At 37.6% G+C, this 20880-nt stretch overlaps 1 protein-coding gene across 1 annotated transcript in view; it reads left to right on the forward strand.

Annotated features, from left to right (window-relative positions):
- Positions 1 to 20880, forward strand: part of DLGAP2 (DLG associated protein 2) — an 84708-nt gene that overhangs the window by 34163 nt on the left and 29665 nt on the right. The window contains exons 4-5 of the mRNA XM_074922347.1: positions 492 to 711; positions 19585 to 19934. Of these exons, the coding sequence (XP_074778448.1) occupies positions 492 to 711; positions 19585 to 19934 (570 nt within the window). The remainder of the gene's footprint in view (positions 1 to 491; positions 712 to 19584; positions 19935 to 20880) is intronic.

Here is a 20880-nt window from a genome sequence, read left to right on the forward strand (position 1 = left end):
AACTTACACATCAAGTATGAGATAGTGAGATTATAGTGAGAGGAAGATAACAACCTGACACACAGGCTAAATGTCCACATAAGTGAACTTTGCTGGCAAGTTAGGAGCCCAGGCAATCCACCCTTACCTTTTGAGGGCTAATATTAGTATAGACTATTTCTGTTCTCCTATTCTGGCAGAACATGAATTTCTATCAGTGCAGAGTGATCTTGCTAGTTACCATTAAATCATGTATTTACAATCCTCTGAATATGCCAAAAGACATTAAATGTAAAATTAATTGTATGGCATGTGTAATATACTTACTATATACATGTAAACAGCTGATGTAAGTTAAAAAAATGTGAATGTGATCAGAAGGGATTACTACATTTTAACTATTTGCTAAAACAGTTCTTCATCAATGTACAGGTGTCCATTTGAGATGTTGAGGCCGTGATGATCACAAAAAAGCAAGTCAAAAATCAAATGCATTGTTGTTGTTTATTCAGATGAGTGAAGCAGAGGTTAATGGGCAATTTGAATCGGTGTGTGAATCAGTGTTTAGTGAAGTTGAAGCTCAGGCAATGGATGCCCTTGACCTCCCTGGATGTTTCCGAACAAGAAGCCACAGTTACTTGCGTGCCATTCAGGCAGGCTATTCCCAAGATGATGAATGTATACCTGCGATGGCATCTTCCAACATCACCTCAACTATCAGGTCAACCACAGGTAAGAAAATCTACACTGACCCTTCCATTGTTCTGTATGTAAAAATATGTCAACTTGTTTTGTAAAAAGATGTTTGACACTGGAAACAATTTCCCTGTGTAGTGATAATATTTGATACCAGTATTCTTAGGTTTGTAATACTGTCCCGTTGTGGCTACAGCTTGGAATAAGCTCCTTCTAGGGAGAGTCCTGCAAGCGTAGTGTAGTGGACCTGGATTTTTGACCCCCATTTCCCATACACACAATTATCCAGGCACAAATATAAAAATGCAAGTGCAAATGGTATAATTTAGATATTGTTAGACATTTACATATTTTTATTTATCAGGTAACCAATCTTCTAAACAAGATCAGCTGCACTGATTTTAATTTAGGTTCTTAAAGCAGCAAAAGAAAAAGAGAAGCAAGATTTTAAATATTTGAATCTGAATCATAAACATTATGGCAAGCCTCACACATCTGCTATTACCCATCAGTAACCATTAGCATTCATTGTTATACCATTCACATTTAGGATCTTTCAACATTCTTCTGGCAACTTTCTTTTCTCTTATTAATCACTTAGCAAAGATTATAGCTTTATTCATTTTAGAATATTAGTTTTTAGTATTGGTAGAGAAAAGATTGCACAGATAGAAGTTAAATAATTAAATCAATAACAAATACATACTCTTTGTTAAGTGATCCAAATTCACTTTTATGATTCCAAATATGTTAATTTCAGTTCTGAATTATGATATTGTCCTTGCCACATACTATCAAATTGCAGTGCAGGCCACTCATCTGAAAAAGCAGAGCTCAGAATGTATCATGCAAAAACACTTTTTTAATTATTTGCTTGACACATCTGTTGTATAACAGAACAGTAGGAGCTTAGAAAGGAAGTAAGATGAGGCTGAATAATATGAATTTGCATTCCAGAAGGAGCACAGTTTTAATTTTATCTTGAGCATAGTATTTTGATTGCTATATAACTTTGTGTAAAACAAGAAACTGTGGTTTGCAGTGCCACCTCTAGGGATGTTTCTGTCCTATGTTTAATAGAGGTGCTATCATAATATAAAATAAGATTTTATTGCTACACCAGAGACTAATTTTTGTCTTTGTCATATAATACTGTATGAGTATTATGAAGAAACCTTCCATGGCAAAAGACACAACTAAATGTCTATTTTGGTATCTGACTCCAGGTACTGAATTGGAATACTTTCAGAATTACTGTGGTTGCCAAGTTGATTGGGTTTAACCTAAGATGTCTTGAATTTATATGCTAGATAAGCCCAAAATTCTCACTGAAAGGAATTTATTTGCTCTAGAGCAACAAAACTGAATAATAGACTATGTTTGAGAAAATAACCAGATTAGGGAGGAAATATGTTTGCATCCCAGTGTTTTCATACTTATGAAAAATGTTTTGCATTGATTAGCAGTCTACTGGTTAAATACTGTGGGTTTGAAAAACCTTTCCTTCACACATGGTTTCTCCCTCATCTCATAAATTATTTATCAGATAGATTTTCTTACCCAATTATATAATCTTTCTGCTTTGTTGTGGTGAGGTGATACGGACATCATGGAGAAAAAAGATTGAGATGTTTTCCTGAACCAAAACTGTTTCCAAGCCTATGGACTGTATACAGTTCTGAGTGTGGTTCTGTATTCAAAATATCCCTGTACCACTGAGCAAGTTTGTCCTTAGCTTCTATATAAATATTCAAATTAGAAATATTTATCTGATTTACAAGAATAAGGATGAAGTGATTAACTATTAACTGAAAATTTTGGTTGCCAAATAAGTTCTCCTTTTTAAAACCCTAGGGGTAACTCTCCCATATTTCTCTCTTCAGACCCCATCACTTTGGAGGGAGGTGCTTCATTTCCTATCATTACTATAATTGAAAAAGAAAAAAATCTTACTTCTCTAGCCCTCTCTGAAAATTGTAGAAGAAGCTGTTGCCTGAAATGTGAAAATGTTGTTGGCAGATAGTTGACGGTTTTATGGACTTAATTCAAATAAATGTCAAAAAGGTCGAAGTTTCACATCAGCCTTCAGTTCCAGTTCAGTCTTTTGAATTCTTAGGAAAATTACATTACATTAATTCCTTTTTTGCTTCTAATGTAACAAACTCATCTTGGCAAAGAAACTAAGGCAATTTCTTAAAAAATTAACAGGCATTGCAATTTAATTATTACTTGAAATTTTATTGATATAGGTCATGATTGCCTCTTATCAATGTTGTAAAGCAATTAAATCATAACACACAGGCTTAGCTAAAAATTAATTCATGTGACTAAAAAATTTAAATCTAAAATTAAAAATGTAATATTTGATCTATGAATTCAATTACAAAAATATGGAATATGTATTTACAACATGCAGTTTCCTAAAATGTTCCTAGATGCATTAACAGCGTTCAGAAGGTAGGAAGGTTGCAACTGTAATGAATATTATGTGAGACAATATTAATGGACTCTGTTAGCAGGGTTTTCTAATACATGGAAAAAGAGTGATCAGTAACTAGCTCTTCTTAAATGTATACAACTTTATAGAGAAAGCCCAGTGGTTCACTGGTAACATCTATGGTACTAATTAACACATAACTTTTTCATGGACATACCTAGTTTAATTTGTGGAACCAGTCTTCTTCACCTCTGATGGAGACTGTGTGACAAGGCATAGGGCACTACCTGTTGCCCCAGGTGTAAATAAATGAGACAAGTGACAATGCAGAGGAGGCAGCCAGCATTGATGGCACTCTGTAAGCTAGACCTGGACTCTGTGTGACCCATATTTCATTCTGGTTAGGGCATTTCTAGCCATCCCTTTCCATTTTGTAAAGAGATAATGAACCCAGTAAAAAATATTCATGTTAAAAGCCCTGAATGACAGCATATGCTTTCTGTCTCTGAACTGTATCCAGTCGCAGCTGTCAGATGCACAGCTGAGAAAATACAGTTCCAGCTGCTGCCGCCTCCCACCTTGTCCCTCCATTACTGACAACATATAATTTCCTGAATGGGAAGTCACAGAGAGCAGTAGTCATTCTAACTACTACTGCCTTACATCTTTGCTACTCTTGCAAGCAATGCTTCACTTCTCAGGAAGAGTTCATAAAACCTGGGTCACTTTTTCATGTCGTATCAGCTTGGTTCCCTACTGACTAACTACTATATCTGCACATATATATGCTAAGCTGTCAGCTTGGAAGGCTCCTTCCTGGTAACATCTGGGTAACATAGCAGAGTGTTGTGGGGAGGTACGGGAGCTACCTGAGGTGTCATCGGAGCTGTGTCACCAGCAGCTCAGTGCACAGAGCCCTGGCTGTTGGGAAACAAATTGCATTAGGCTGGAAGCAGTGCCGCACTAACATATTATCCCTCCTGCAATACCCAAGTTGTTTTACTGAAAAGTAACTCAAATACCCTGGTACAGCACTGGATTGTACTATGAAAACATAACCAACAAGGAGGTCTGGAAGATATTAACCACTCTCTCCCTTGTTTCCTCTTTGCCTGAGAAGGTCATCTTATTTTTGTTACATGTCCTATATGTAGAGAGACTCCTGTATATGACTTACTTCATAGAGTAAGTTATTGTAGAATATTTCAGCATGTTTTCTCACTTTTTTTTTTTTTTCTGATGCTGTTTGGTTTTACTGTGAATGCAAAAAATATTTACTGTATTGCAATGGTACTGGAGATAGCAGTTAGGATGGTCTGTTGTGAAGCAGAAAAACACGTTAAGGTCTGTTCTCTGAGACAGAGAATAATTAGGTACTTGCACATTGGGCCATCCAGGATAACCTGAACACCAGTTTATCTTCTGTTCAGATGGCGGGGGGCACACTCAGTTTCTTCTGATGGCATTACATTGTACATAAAACATTTTTACCTTTATTGAAAGAGATGCTGCTGCTCTAGCCCACTGCTCAGGACACTCACCCATCAGGTGGGATATCTGCTCAGTGAATATTGCTTTATATGCAAATTGAAACAGCTAAAGAAGTAAAGACTAAATATCGTATAAGGAGGAACTGAAACACTCCAGTCAGAGGTACAAAATCCTTCTCCAGCAACAAGCACTGAGTGACTGACCTCAAGTTCTTCTGCGTTTAGGCTGATGAATAAAAGGGGACCATCATTTTCAGTTTCTTAAAACTACTTCATATTTTCCTGTAACTCGAGTATTTTGGCTAGAACTGTATTTTTTAATGAAATAATTAATAACAGAAAAAATATACCTAGCTATGGACTTCAGTACAATGGGAATTGAGTCATGGTACATAAAGACACATGGATTTCTGTCCTATGTTAAGTGTAGTCCAAGATCACTTCTCCCACTTCAGGGATTTCCAGACAATCTTGAGAGAAACTTAACATAAAGCACTGCTGATTTCACGGGGTATAGTTACTAGCCTTAATTGTCCAGTACACTTCTTTACTATGACTTAATTTTTCTAGAAAATGTAGCATAATGCAGACCTGTCAGATCAGTTGTATATGCTCTTCCTTTGATCTAATTCATAGTAGGTAGCTCTACTAAATTCATGTTTACTAAAGAATCCACTGAAAAATATGAGAAGTAGGGAACTGTCTTTTGTCCGTTTTACTTTTCTCAGGCAGTAGCCTCTACTTGGAAAGGACTAAACTTCAGAGAATTCCACATTTACTGAACTATTGAGCACTAATTCCAAAACCAATTAATTCAAACAAGGTCACATTGCATGAGGGAGTTTTCAATTACAGCTCATACGATTACTCAGATGCCTGAGGAATTGCAGGTTTCCTTTCGCCTGACTTAAAGCTATTTTCAGCTTTCCATTTTTTAAATAAGTGGCTACGTAGGTTGAATTTTTAGAGCACATGTTTGATATTTAGCCACGAAACTCTCATTTCCAGTAAATAGTTTGCATGGCCACGTACCTGCAAACATAAAGACATGAGGGTAATATTTCGTCAAGAAGTTCCATAGCACAAATACCCCTGCAAACCCACAAAGGACTGATTTTCTTGTTGCTATCTGAACACTAATGACAGTATTTATTCTTTTTGGTTTTCTGGGGTTTTTTAAAGATATGAGGGTACCAAGGGCAGGCAAAAGTTGTGGTGCTACTACATGTGGAGGTAGTGGAGTTCAGTGAAGGATCACTAAGAAAACAGGGTCTCAAGCATCTCTGGCATGAGGAAAGGGTAAGAGAGCTGGGACTCTTCAGCCTGGAGAAGAGAAGTCTCAGAGGGGATTTTATTAATGTATATAAATATAAAAATTGGAAAAACACACTCCTCACTTCCTAAAAGATCAATAAATGCATGATTTTCTTTTATTTCCTCAAGAATGAGATACTTCATCCAAGTCGCTGCTTAGATCTTCTTAATCCAACGCACTATGGCTAGGAAAACCAAGCCTAATGGGGGAAAACATATGCATGAAAAGACATCTCCACAATTTCTGTTCTCTCTATAGAAATAGATGCTGGGTCTTAGAGGTTTTTACTGGTACCCATTGCTAAATAATAGCTAGCACCAGTATCCAAAACAGGTATGTTTAAAAAATCACCAAACCTTAAGTCCAAATAAGATATAGAAGACTGTTTTCTCAATTATAATTTGCCTATTGACTTTGCTTAATTACTGTTGGGGCTCCATGGAATTATCTGGCACTGTAACTCTCTGCAGGAAACATACCATCTATCTGTGGGAGCACTTGGGGATCCTGAATTAATACTTTGATGCTGTGCCAACTTGTGTGCCTATACTGTGAGAATAAATCTTATACTAACAAACGATGAGGCCAGTTCTACACTTGGATACGCACACATCATTTTCATTGCTCTGGGTGTATCTGGGGGAATAATTAGTCTTTAATTCTTTTAAATATATTGAAGCTCTGCTGCTATGCTGACACTGCTGTTTAATAGCAGCTCTACATGGTGGAAGTGGCCCAGGGAGTCACTGGGATGAAGGTGACACAAACCCTTCAGTTCAAGGAGCTGAACAGAGAGGATGGCCAAAGGGCCATTGCAACAGTTTATGTCTGGGATTCCCTGAGATGGAGTAAGGCTGTGCTAATCAAGGGCTGCCTGGTTGCCTGGCTTCTTCAGGCTGACAAGGCATGAAAACAGTTGGAGCGGTAGCCAGGAGCTTTTCATAATTTTCATTCTCCTTGGTATAGATGGTCTGCAGAGACAAAGATAAAAAGTGAAGTCACTGCCTTCCATCTATGGTTAGTTAAAAAAAATCTGTAATGAGTGTTTCTCCCTTGCTCCTCCTGTTCTGTGCTTAACATAATTCCTCCGTAACCTATTAAATTTATCTGACAGCTGTTCTTTTTTTATTAAAAAGGACACTCATGTTCCCTCCCCTGGCAGAATTTTGCTTCAAAGCTGTTCTATGGGATCAGTTTTCACAGAGTTCACAGTTTCGTTTTCTGTATGATATTATACATGGGAAAAAAAATAATAATAATTTAAAAAATGTATAAAAACAAAATCATGCAAGGAAGGTGATTCACTGCTCAGTGTCTGAAGTCTTCCTGGCATAATAGAAGCTAACAGTGGCAGAAGTAATTCTCAGCACAGCTATTTAGCTTGAGGTTGCCAGAGTGTTTTGTCCTCAGGTGGGTCTGTGCGGCTGGGGGAAGCTTTGCAGGGTGGGTGAGCCTGGAAACACCAGTTCATCATGGCTCCTTGTACCTTTAGTAAAAAAGAAGACACGACCCCTCTCCTGCCAGTGCTTCTCCTTCTGTGTTCCTTTGTGAATAAAAAAACCCTCTAAGGAGTCTTCTCAGAAGCTCTGCATGTATTCAATCCTGGATTTTGTTAAAGGCATATATGTCACGAGTCATAATGATGACACATGCACTGGAATTACAATGCTTGCTGTGCTGGGTGTACAGACATCGTTTTGATTGCATTCCAACACTAGTTTTTACTAATTTATGTGTAATATTTCATCCGTCAGGGCTTAGTTAGTAACTAAGAATAACTCTTGAAGTTGACCCGATTTTGCTTGTTGACAAATGAGCCCTTAACTTTGTAACATTTTTGGGACAACAGGCATGTGAGCTGTGTTCTGCTCAAATTTCTTTACAATAAGAAAATTCTCCCAGAAAACTGTGTGTGCAGCCACAGGGGAATTCCTATGGGTCCCAGCAAAGGCACAGGGACCAAGAGAGTATATGTGAAAAAAGAGAGCTGCACTTCAAATTGACAATAAACTCCTTTACAGCACGTCAAGTCTTGCTGCCACAGGGACCCTTCCACTTCTAGAATGTCCATTGGCTAGTAAAGCTATTTCCAAAAATGTATTATCAAGCATTTAGGGAGGCAAGTTCAGGTGCTTTCACTACTGTTCTGCCTCACAGCGAGGACATTTTTATTAATGTTCACCACTTACAAATGTAATTCTCCTGAGGGATGTTATGTCTAACTTGCAAAATTGCCTTTTTCTGGAGAAGAGAACACTAGTGGCCAGCTGGTACCCAAATCTTTCCCAATAACACAAGAATCTGAAGGCAGAGACAAAGCAAGTTCTTCACTAAATAAAACCATATCTCCATGTCAGTGGAGAGGCACAGAAGTAGGAGAAAAACTTCTATGGTTACCTTTAGTTTTATTTCTGGCAAATTCTGTTTTGTTAATATAAAAAAAACCTCTTGGGATGCTTGCACATCTCTGCCAGCCTCTCAGCAACTCCCATTCTCTATTTTCACTTCCCTGAAATGGAGTTTCATCAACATTAAGCTTGTACTGAAGTCTCTATTTCTATGTCAAGAATTTGATATGGACTCAGGTCTACCATAGAAAGGCAACTGGTAAACCTGATACTTAAAATGTACTTGAAAGGATTCTTTCAGAGGATCAGAGAAAGTAAAGATACTTGATGACATTTCTAGGGTGTGACCAGACAGAATTAGCCTTTGGCCAGACAGTTTATTGAATGGTGTGGGGTTTGCCTCCAGAGCAAGTCATCTAAACATAGATGCTTTTGTGCAAACTAGTTGTCTAACTTCCCATGAAATAAATTCAGATTATTCAAAGATAATTGACTGATACTGTTTGAGACATTTGAGACATCCACATGGGATCTGTGAGAGAATTGCATCCTTCTGGACATGCAGCTGTAGGCTAGGCAGGAAGGCCTAGTACCTCTGAAAAGGTCTTAGACACCTATGTTTAGGTGAGTTTGACTCAGACTGAATACAGTGTATGGAACCTGTTGTGCACAAATAGAGAGTCAATAAACCCCTACCTACACTGAGGTGTCTTATATTCACCTAATGGCATCCTGATACTTACCAACAAACTCTGTACTCACTGTAAGGCCAAGGTTTAATCTCAATTGATATAGTCAAAGATAGTCAATTAAAATATACACACTGGAATCCACAAATATCAGAGCAATCCAATCAGCTCATTACTACTCAAGGGCAACTAGAAGACATCCAAACAAGGTTAGGGAAGGTTTGAGTTTGAAGTGAGTAGCCTACCACTTGGCTTTCTGCGGCTGAGAACAGAATATCAAGTACATATCAATGAGTCATGATTTTTATATACATTTCTTTACCTTTTGGAATAGTTCTGTGTCCAGAAAAAATACATATATTTCCACTCTTTGTCTCCTTCCCCCAATCAAAAAACCCATAAATATTTCAATCATAAAAATTCATCTTATCTAATACACATATCTAAAACGTAGCTGTCAAAGGCAGTCACATTAACATCCTATTATAGTCAATGGAATGTGATTTATGTCCTTTAGGATTGGTTTCTGTTATGAAAGAAGTTGTCCTCTGGGTGTCCCTATTTCTTTCTGTTGCCTGTAAAAGTAGTCTATAATCTTAGTATAATATAGCTAGCTAACTTTTATAGATCTGAGGTAAACGTCAGGCCTATTCAAATTGCATTATAGGCTGAAACCAAAGATTAAATCCTGATCCCACTGAAAACAAGGGTAACTGAGAGACCCATGCTCTGACTGATTTAGAGGGCTGAGAGCTCAAAAAACAGCAGCACCATTTGCTGCACCTGAATACAGGGCTGGCAGCCCGCAAGTAGCTTTCTGAGCACTGGTTTTGACACTGACTCCATCTGCATCTTGGGGAAAGTGATTTCTTGCTTTGACTATTGCCTGTATTGTTGCCAGTTTCAAAAGTTCACTCTGAGACTGTGTCCAGACTTGTCACTCTCTGTGGATTAAAAGAATGATTTAAAGGTATTAAATTATCTTCAATTAAAATATCTTGCAATCTTTTAAATTTTTAATGTAGGACCATTGTCATAATACACTGTTAAAATGATTCCATTGTGCAACATTTCCTTAAGATTTACTGAGCAAACTTTTCTTGTGATATTCAGTTTGGAATTCCTTACTGTAAGTTAAAGAAAATCACAAGCTGCACCTAGTTACTGCAAGAACAAGAACAGAAAATATAGAAATAAAACCAATGATAAGCCTACATGGTATGTCTGTAAGTGGGTTTAGGAGGCTAATGGAAATTATTTGACTTGAGTGATAAGGGTACGTGGGAAGTCAAGAAGAGACGTCTTTTTTTAAGTACAGAATTGCAGCAATATTAGTTTGATTCTACTGAAAAATGTTTTCAAATTTCCTATTTTTTTTTTCAATGTGAAAAGAGTAGCCCAGCAAGAGTGACTCTTACCTTTTGGAGCTCTTCTTTCTCTTTGTCTCTTACTGTTTTGATGACGTGACAAATGCAATCTGTATTCCTGAAAATCTGGACATACATTCTGTAAATGAAATATAGTTGAAGGTACATGTTTCCTTCCTGCAACTGAAAAACTGAGATGGTGTTTTTTAATGCAACTTCAGTATTTTAGAGGCACATAGGAACTGTTTAAAAGAGCAAAACAGCTGTCAGCACTTTGCCTTGCCATCTACAGGATGCTGGTTAGGCTATAATTTCTTGCTAATTAACTGATCTAAAATAGAACCCTTTGTAACTAGTCCATCAGCAATCCATGAGGTTTGTGTTGCCCACATCTCTTTTAACTTTGGCAAAGGCTTACAGTTTCTGATCTTGATGTCGTGTTTGATTTGCATTTCTGTTTTGAGACTAACATTAATTACACTGTCAAAACAGATTTTATAATTTACGTAACATGGGCTGCCTACAGACTTAAGTTTCCTCAATATGGAGGTAACAACTTATGCACCGAATGACTTGATTACAGTAATTCCTTTTAGACTGTTCTCCTCCTGGGAGACTGTAGTGTGTACTTAGACTCCAGCTTTTTCCAAATTTAGTGGTCACATTTGTACTTAATTGTTAGTTTCCTGTACAAAATCAGATAGATGTACAAAGCTTAAGCCTAAAAGGATCTACTCTTAATATTGAGTCTAACCTGATGCACACACAGATCTTTGGCAAAAAACCCACAGCTCATCCAGTAATTTTGCCTTACCCCATTAAATTCTGATTGAGGTTATGTGTCATGTTAATGATTTCAGTCTTTTTTCACAAGTGCTATATATATTCTGTTTAGCAGAGAGATGTCAAAAACAGATGCTGCTTAAAAAAAGTAGCACTTTATATGGGATTCATATGACAGAAGTGTCTCAGTGACATGCTAGTTAAAAAAAAACTCTTTTAAAAAGTCCTATATAAGAAGCACAAATCTTGCTTATGTCAATAATGTTATGATAATGGTCCAGATACCGAGTTCGTGTGAATTGGTCTGATTCCACTGACTTCAATATCAACAACTTCAGTGGGATTAACAGCACGTTCTAGTTCAGTGCCTAAAACTGCAATCAATTTAAAACTACCAAAATACAGAGGGTTTGCTTTTAATACCTTTGTGGAGCTACAAAGGAACCTTGGGACAAGCTATTACTAGCTGCTATGTAGTAACTGCAGCGGAAGGGATCAGAAATCAGGAAATTAGGATTCAGTCATGAATGCAGGCAAATTCCACGCAGGCTTGCTTTAACAGACAGCTCACAGGGGATGTGGAGCAGAGGAGATGAAGCTCCCACCTTTCCAATGAACACACGTTACAGAAGACAGGAGAGGTTATGTCCCAGTGCATACCAGAGTTCTACCAGTGCTGTCACAGGGACAGAGATATTGGCTAGAGTTTATCTCACCCCTTTAAGCATTTCAAAATTAGATGTCCTGACCTGAGCTGGTTGTCCTTGGTTCCCTTTACGGTTGATGGAGAAAAGTAGGTACCTGCATAGAATGATTCATTTCTGGGTAAAATAAGCCTCTAAAATGGGTGAGAGTTGCCCCCAGAATTAATTATTTTTCTCCCAGTAATTCTAAAGAGATCAGACAACTAACTTAGGCTTGGATGACTTTTTTAAGTGACTAATATGAGGTAAGATATATAGTTCTCAAATACTGTCTTGAAGGTATGGTGTAATTCGTTGTTACTAAAAGACCCTAGTTAAAAAAAATTGCCCAGGATAAATGCAGCATTTTGCCCCCATGGACTATGGCAACATGAGACCATCAATTAATATCTGACTTTAGGGTGTAAGAAATATCCAGGTTTACCTAGACATAATACTTGTAAAATGACCCATCAGGAAAAAAGGTTAGGAATTTACAGATACCCACCACCTAGACAATGCTTTGGGTTATTTAGTTTAAATAAAATGCAGCTCATCATATCAATTGTTCGATAAAACTCATCTGGGTGTAAGCAGTCTTTCCAATAAAGTATCTCACAAAAATATCACTGTGAATAGATCACTGGTTTTTTACTACTTAATCTGGAAAGCAAGAAACAGGTCTTTTCACGGATATCCAAGCTCAGAAAGACGCTCTCTACTGAGAAACTACCTGGTCCTTTACTGGCTAGGATTCATTGTAAAGGGCTGAATGAGAAAAGGGAAGAAGCAGGAAGATAGGTTAATAACTAAAGTATCTTTCTGATTTTATTTGAGGGAAATCTATCCAAGATTCAATTAAAATAGTTAAATTATTTAAAACAGTATGACATTGATAAGTTTTAATGACTATTTTTGCAAGCTTTGAATATCCTTATAGTTCAAAAAACCACTCTCATTACCTCACAAATGGAGAAACTCTTGAACATGGAAAGCCTTTAGAAATTATAGGATCTTTCACTAGCAGAGCAGCAGGCAAAGATGTAGACCTACCCAGGGAGCTGCAAAGAAAAGGGCTGGAGGAGCCTGAGCTGTATGAGGATGTGATGTGTCTTCCTCACCTGCCCTGCACATACAGCTGATGTTTCAATTTAAGGGCAAAGTGGATCTGTTTGAGAAGTACTTTGAAGGACTTGCATTTATATTCAGTTAGCACTGCTTAGAGTCAGGTAATAGAGCAAAACTTTTTTTTTTTTTTTTTTCTGTGCAAAGCCTGAGCACATACTGCTCCAGCATTGAAAAGAGAAAGTAGACCCCCAAATCACCGGTGTAGGTCCCTGAGGTTGCCACTGATGGCACACACCAAAACCAGCAGACTTAGATTGAAACAGAGTAAAATACCTTAACGTTTTCCTCTCATTCTATATGATTACTTTTTATTAATTAATTAACCAGAGGCTACATGTGTCAAAACTAAGCATTGCTAAATCATCTTGTTATGACTCAACTTTAAAGGTATTACTGATCCAAGAAGGAAAACCCTTTCTAACATTTCAGAATTTGACTTTAGGAAAAGTCAGATTTGCTTCATAAAAATTAAACCGGCGTGTTTGACACTACAGTCTCCTTTTAATTATGTTGTACATTGGAGAACAGTGTATAATGGAAGTTGGCAAGACACATATATAAAAAGATGTGTCCCAACATCCTCTTTTAAATAGGGACTTCTATTCTTATTTTTGACATCCATGGCTTGGTAGAAAAATCATCAAAGACTTCATTCTTTTTGTGGGAAACAAACTCTTCTAATGGCTGAGATTTTTTAATTTTTTTTTTTCGAAAGTCTCCTTTGGTTTCTCAACAGTCTTTTAATGTTCATCATTCTTTGTTTTGAGAACTGTTATGTATCCACACATACGTTTTTATTTTAAGAGTAGCTTAGAGGTCCTGATGGCCATAATGGAGCATAGTGAAGAGGTTTCAGTGCATTTCAAGGACAGCCATGTTAGCTGGAACTGTAAAAACCTTTGGCTAAAACAGTATTCATGATGGTCAACAGGCTATACCAATAACTGAGCACTCTCTTCATACAGGATTAGACTTAAATGTGGCCTTTCCTTATGAGAAGGTCTCTTTTTCCTCTTCTGAAATGGTTTCACAGTTAGCATTCACCTTCTCTGTGCAAAGCAGAAGATCTAGCATCAGCCTGGGAGTCTGCACAGTATTTCTGCCTGTGCTGTGGTTCCCCAGAGAAGCCCTGTCTGCCTGCAGCAACATGCCCCTGGGAGCTCTGCCTCCAGGGCAGATCCATACTCCCTGCAGAGTAATTATCCTCCTTCAGAATAAACCTCCTTACAAAACAGAAAATCCAGTTTACTCCTGCCGTGTGTCATAAGGGACAACCGTTTCCTTTAATTGATGGTGCTTTCATGTAAATTCATCATCCATTTAACTTGGTGATCTCAGCCTAAATAATGTTATTTTGACTAAGTGCTTAGTGGTTATATTGATTTGTAAAAACCCCTCAGGTGAGTCTATCTTGCAAATGGACCAACAGCAGTGATTTATTAAAAGGCTGTCTTTTGAAAGGTGTTCTGAATGTCACCTGCGGCCACTGATATTTCATCAAATATATCATGTCTCTCCTTCTGCCTTTTGTCTGTGAATCTCTATGGATAACCTGAAGTTATATCTAAATTGAATTATTTTAGTAATTTTATTTCTAGTACGAACTGTGTTGGCACTGAAATATGGGCAGAGTAACTGACTTATTTCTATGGCTGTAGCAACAGTAACCTTAGGCAAGTTTAATGAAATTCAGTGTAGATTAAGACGAATATTCGCTTCCAGTTATATTAATTAAATTTAAAAAAAAAAATCCTGTTACTTATGAATTACCAGGAAGCTTTCCTTGGATTTCTCTTGTATGTGTCCAAACCATCAAATTGTCAGTTCTCCAGTGCTGGGATTGTCTTCCTGGTTACTCTGCAGTGTTGCCATAATGCCTGATGCTCTGGTTCTGACTGGTGCTTCCTGACTGGGACCACAAAGCACATAGGAGAAATTAATGCCATTTACAAAACAGGTCACTTGTAGCCATCTCTGTGCCAAGTTCAGCACTGATAGGCAATCTTGTATATGCGAGGGTCATCTGGTAGTTAAGGTATCAAATGTAAGTCATATGTATGTGCTAGGAGAAGATAACTGGAGTTGGTGTAAATGGGCACGGCAGTCTTTATATAAAGGCAATGATCCTTACAAAAACAAATTGATGTGTTAAATGTTTTCCTGCCTGAGTGACAAATTAATGCATGTTATGCTGCATTGCTACCTGCTCCTTTCTCCTAAACAACTTATACCTGGTTTTCATCATTGCTTAGTCTAGCCCACTATGAAGCAGCACAGAAGCTATTTTTTGTGTTTTCAATCCATTTCTCTAAGAATGTCCTTCCTTAAAGGAAAATACAGTGAAGCTAATTGCTAATGCTTATGTTGAAGCGAGGCAAGTACCTGAACAGCTAATACTTTGATTCAAATGGAAGTCTAAAATACCCATAATAGTTTAGAATTAGAACACGTTTTTACCATTTTTATCATTTTTGGTTGATGATCATAAGCTAAAAGATGGAGATAGACTGCATTTTATGAGCTCAAAAAAATATATTTTTCCCACTTTATTAAAAAAGACAAAAAATAAATTTTTCCATGTTAAGATAGCCTTTGAATATAACTGAAAGTTTCTTTTTCATAATTCCTTCTGTGTTTAGTTTAAAAATTAAAATGATATCTTTACCTCTTGTGCCATCTACTTTTCATTTAAGAGCAGCTATAGATTTTACAAATTGATTAACAGCATGGCAGAAGGCTGTTGCTTTTACTTTGCCTGGGTCTCACTGCTCAGCGGCAGAATTGGTGAGAGAAATATCAGGACTGCCCAGCATATGCAACTAAAACTACTCAGAAAACTAAAGAAATCAGAAATCTTTGGTCATCTTCTGTGAGCCACAGAAACAATGGAAGATTATCCAGGATTGATGTTTTAGATGTCAAAACACGAAGCATGTCTCTGCTTCTGCCAAAGTCCACATTTTAGATCAGTCTAAAGTTGGACTGCAGCAGCTCTGCCCTCCTGGCACTCTGCTTTTGCACTCCCTGTCCTCACTCTGTGCTTCGCCCCCAGCTGTTGTGCTGGCTCTGACACACAGCCTGTCCTGCTGCGACTGAAGACAAGGATCCTCCATCCCAGTCTCCTTTTTCCCAGTTCAGCTTTCAGCAGCAGTGCTCTGGATGGAGTTACTCGGGCACTGTCCTTGGCCAGCGCTTGGTGCCCAGGGGCTGCACTGCCCACCACCAGCCCTCCCTGCAGAGATGGCAAAACCCACCACAGCTCTGGAGTTTGTAGAATGGTGGACTAAAAAATGGGGAAGGCATGAAGCAGCACTGAGGAGGTTTATGGTGCTTACTTTGAAATAATGACCACTAAGGCCAAGAAATTTTGCGAAGTGGCAAACAATGCAAAGCTGTCAGGAGCTCCTGTCCATCAGCATAAGAAGGGGATGATAAATGAAAATTAACTTAATTTTCTGTTAGGAAAAGGAAACGTTTCCTCCCATATATAACGTGGTATGTATGACTGCTAGGCCCTATCATCAATAGAATTGGCTCTATCATCAACACCGATGATAACAGGAACATTCACAGATATAACAACTAATAGAAAAAAACCTTGAAAGTGACATAAAATTTCATGCATCAGACCTTAAGCCAGTACTTATTTATTAGAGACTTAAGACCAAGCATGAACAGTAAACTATGGATTACAGGGTTACTTTTCTCCTTTAACAAGCCCCTAATCTATTATGTAGTCATCTCTTAAGTCAGCAACACATACCAAGTTTATCTAAAACAAGTCTTGCTCACATTATTCATCTAAGCTATCCCCTTTACTTCAGTAGAACAGCTTGAGTGATTAAAGCAAATAGAATTTGGTGGCAAGATTTGCCTCACAAATTCACACTTCCATCCTCTTACCTGGTTTCGTTATAGTCTCCAATTAGTCCCAGGTCTCTGGGCTCTGAAACTGTTGCTCCAAATATGTATTCATTAACTCTGTAGAGATGGATTTTTTTTTTTTTCTGCTCAATATTTGATCTCTGTGACTGTAGCTTAGAAATTAGTCATATTTCTTCATGCCATATTTCACTGTAAATACGTTGCCAGTTTCTCACAAACTTTCAGTCTTTCTCCTGATTTCTTCTCCTTATTGAACATCTGTGGGTTTTTAAATTCCTGTTTAGTGTTCATGACCAAATGCTTGCCAGAATACTGCAGTAACTGTAATACTTAGTGGCTTCAAGAGATGTCACTCTACTGAAACAATCAGAAATTTCCAGAATAAAATATTCAATCCTAGGGAAAAAAAAAAGAAAAAGCAAGTGACTGATTTGGTTTTGCTACAAGAATTTTTCTTTTTTAGAAATGTAAATGAAGATTAAGTTAGCTGTGAAGGGTTGCAATAGAAGTTTAACATTTATATGCATTAGACAGAGAAGTGATCTGCTGCCTGAGTAGTAGGGACATACTTGCTTGTGATGTTTCACTATCACATTTACCATGTTTCATTATTCATTATTTGCATGAAGACAGACAGTTAAAAACAGTAAATTAGTTATAACAGTGATAACCTGTCTTACAGGTAAAAATATATTTCTGTTCTGGATTTTGTTCACCCTATCTCACCCCATTGTCTCTATTTCTAATGTTTCCCAGCACTTTGATCACTTGCATCTACGTTTGCAGGGGGAAGGTGGGGGAGCAGTATTTTATGGCAGCTCTCTTAGTGGACAATCCTTAGAGCCACTGCTTGAGCACACACGACACTCTCTTAATTTCCAAGCTTTACAGCCTCTCCCTTCTTTCATGAACTTTCTGTATACCCTAAAGCATCTGAAAAATATTGGGTTTTTCTTTCTTCTTAACTGCTGGTTACAAAACTGACAGGAGATAAGATTGGTGATAGGACAAAAAGATAGCACTTCAAAAAAAGCACACAGTCTCAGAATCTGAAGAGCATGTTTTCACGTGTTTCACTCTGTTAGAGCAATTTAGCTCAGAGCAAGACTCTCTAAATCTGTACCAGAATTGAGCAGTGTCAGTAGTAATTCAAAATGTGCTTCAAAGGAAGGTTTTCAATTCCTAGCTCTGCCTGGTGCTCTTTTATTTATGATCACCCTTTTATTTATGATTATCAAGAAAGAAAATTTAAAAGCAGTCTTCTCTAGTCTCACTTTTCCCATAGGTTAAACTGGTGATACAGGCTCAGCAGTCCCAGGTATTATCAAATTCCTAAACTGGTCTCTTCTCTCCAGAGAGCTACAACATAGCCTCATTTCATAAATCATGACGAGAGAGGCACTCTTTCTGACTGCATTGCTCATCAGCCCATATTTGTATAATGGAAAGAGGAACTCTTGTAGAATCCTTTTTGGACTCAAGTAACCCCAGTCCCCAGGTTTTCTGAGTCACTGTTGGAATGTCCAATACATTTAATAACAGAAGAAGGCAAAACTTAAGTCATTCATTGTCCTGATCTCTGCATCTTACATTATGCTACTTCAGCATTATTGATATGGGGAAACATAATAATTTTCTTTATCTTCCTGAAATTATACAAGAAATGAATTGGACTTGATTTTCCTGTACAGGAATAGGGAAAGCTATATCACGATGCATTTTTGTATCAGTTGCAAATTTTATGAATTATGATTATATGTGCTTTGGGGAAAAAAACTGTTCCATAACATAAATGATCTTATTAGTACCAAATAAGTATAGTGGGCTTAGACAATTAGAAAATTCAGCTGTGTGATATTAATGACTAAATATCTATCTCTATGAAATCTCTAAAATTTTGTAAGGAAGCCGTATTGGCACAATTCTGCATCTGTAGAACTTTCTTGGATGTTTTATTGAGCCTTTTGCTGCAAGACAACAGCTATGTTAAACCAGCCTCAGACCTGCTCTGCTCATCAGACTAAAAGTCTTAGTTCTGTTTATGCATAACTAGTTCTCCCAGTGTTTTAGACCTTTTTTGATATCCATATTTCCATATTCTCTGTATTTAGGTATATCCCCCTTCAATGTATGTTCTAAGGATTTAAGACTTACTGCAGAATAATAGACAAAACTCCCTTGGTATTACTTGTAGTTTTTGCTTGTTGTCCAAGTGTCTAGTAGCTTTGCACATATTGTAACATTTTTTGCATGCCTGGGATTTCCTTGTATTCACCATATTGTGGATATTTTTAAATCATATACTTCTTCTGTAAGTAAACAATCTCGCTTACTTCCAGTCAGTACACCTGCAAATATTTTTAAAGATTAAAGTGTGGCATACTCTAACGTAGAAGTTTCTGAATAATATTTTGTTGCAGTATGTTGATGCTACTTTCTTAACATACTGTATCAATGCAGAGTACAGCAGAAATTAGCTTAGAAGCCCCAGTGTGTACCTACCCAGCACAAGTCTTAACACACACACAAATCCTCACTTTCTTCTTCACTGTAATCTGGGACTCCAATTTCCGCCCCTTGCTTCCTGGTTGAAATAAAATGGTGCTGGGGATATTCATCTGACTCTGAGAGACACTTTCAACTAATAATGAGGTTCACAAAGAGTGCTATGTTGCACTGTCTTCATTTTTAAGTAGCATAATCTTAATGTTAAGGTGATTTCTGTTGTGAAGTTTCCATCAGATTAATCTTGATTTTTTTTTTTTTTTTTTAATTTTTCCATAGCTGTAACTTACACAAGTTACAAAAAAACACCGCCACCGGTACCCCCTCGTACCACTTCCAAGCCACTGATCTCAGTCACAGCACAGAGCAGCACAGAATCCACCCAGGATGCATATCACGACAGCCGGACTCAGAGGATTTCCCCATGGCCACAGGATGGGCGAGGGATGTACAACTCCACCGACAGTTTGGACAGTAACAAGGCCATGAATCTCGCCTTGGAAACTGCGGCTGCGCAGCGCCATGCCTCTGAAAGCCAGAGCGCCTCGATACGAACCAGTGACAAGGCCATTTTAGTGACAAAAGCAGAGGAGTTTCTTAAGAGTCGACGTTCCTCTATAGGGATCCAGGTAGCCTATCATTAACATCTGTTCTGTGATGAATTGCTTGCCTTCTTTCTGTAAATAGCATAGAATGACTCATTCAGCTTCACTGCCTCTAATAATCTAACAAACAACCCCTGGCTGCTTAGCGTTAATTGTAATTCACATCATGGCAACGTGGCTGTGCAGAAAGTCTTCAACTAATATGCTGTACCTGGAAGAAAATGAATGAATAAATCTCTAGGGAGGTTCCCTGTCATTAACACTTGATATGAAAATTATACTGCAGAGCTACAGGTGAACAGCATGTTCATCTCCTGCCCTCCATGAATTCACAGTCCTTTTTATAGAATTACACCAGCTTTAAAATGCTTGACTATATTTTTTCCATTATCTTTCTCTCTGACCTTGGAAAATGTGTGATGCTGCCGGATCTTCAAGTTATTCTACCTAAAAAGAGCCCCCTCCACCCTTAATTTTAGTTGTGCTGGGGAGAAGGTACCAAGGAAGATAAAGAAATGTGCTGGTGTAGATACAGCGTAATTATAGATGGCAAGTAATGAAAGAACATTAATAAACACAGTTTTTCAGCATTCCTCCATTTGTACACCAAAAAATGGAATATTTATTTCACCTGAAAAACTGTCTCTCAGGCTATGGAAACCTCAGTTACATTGTGTTGTTTCAGGTGAATGAAATAAGACGATTTCAAATGCAAATCTGAATGCTATTTCTTCCACTAAATGGAAAACACTATAGAGAGCAATGGTCATTTGTTTAGATCACGAGGAAGTACCAAGTAGTAATAAAAATCAGAAATTTGAACTTGCAAAGAATGCAAAGTCCTCTGAGACACAAGAGTAGAGGAAAATTTAGACATCTGTTCTGCTGTTACTTAGAAACATATAATTTTAAGTATGTGAATATTCCCTTTTACATTACTAGGTTCACTTCTGTGCTTAAAAATCTCTAT

This window comes from Athene noctua, chromosome 1 (assembly GCF_965140245.1).
Source record: "Athene noctua chromosome 1, bAthNoc1.hap1.1, whole genome shotgun sequence".
In the NCBI taxonomy this organism is placed as follows: domain Eukaryota; kingdom Metazoa; phylum Chordata; class Aves; order Strigiformes; family Strigidae; genus Athene; species Athene noctua.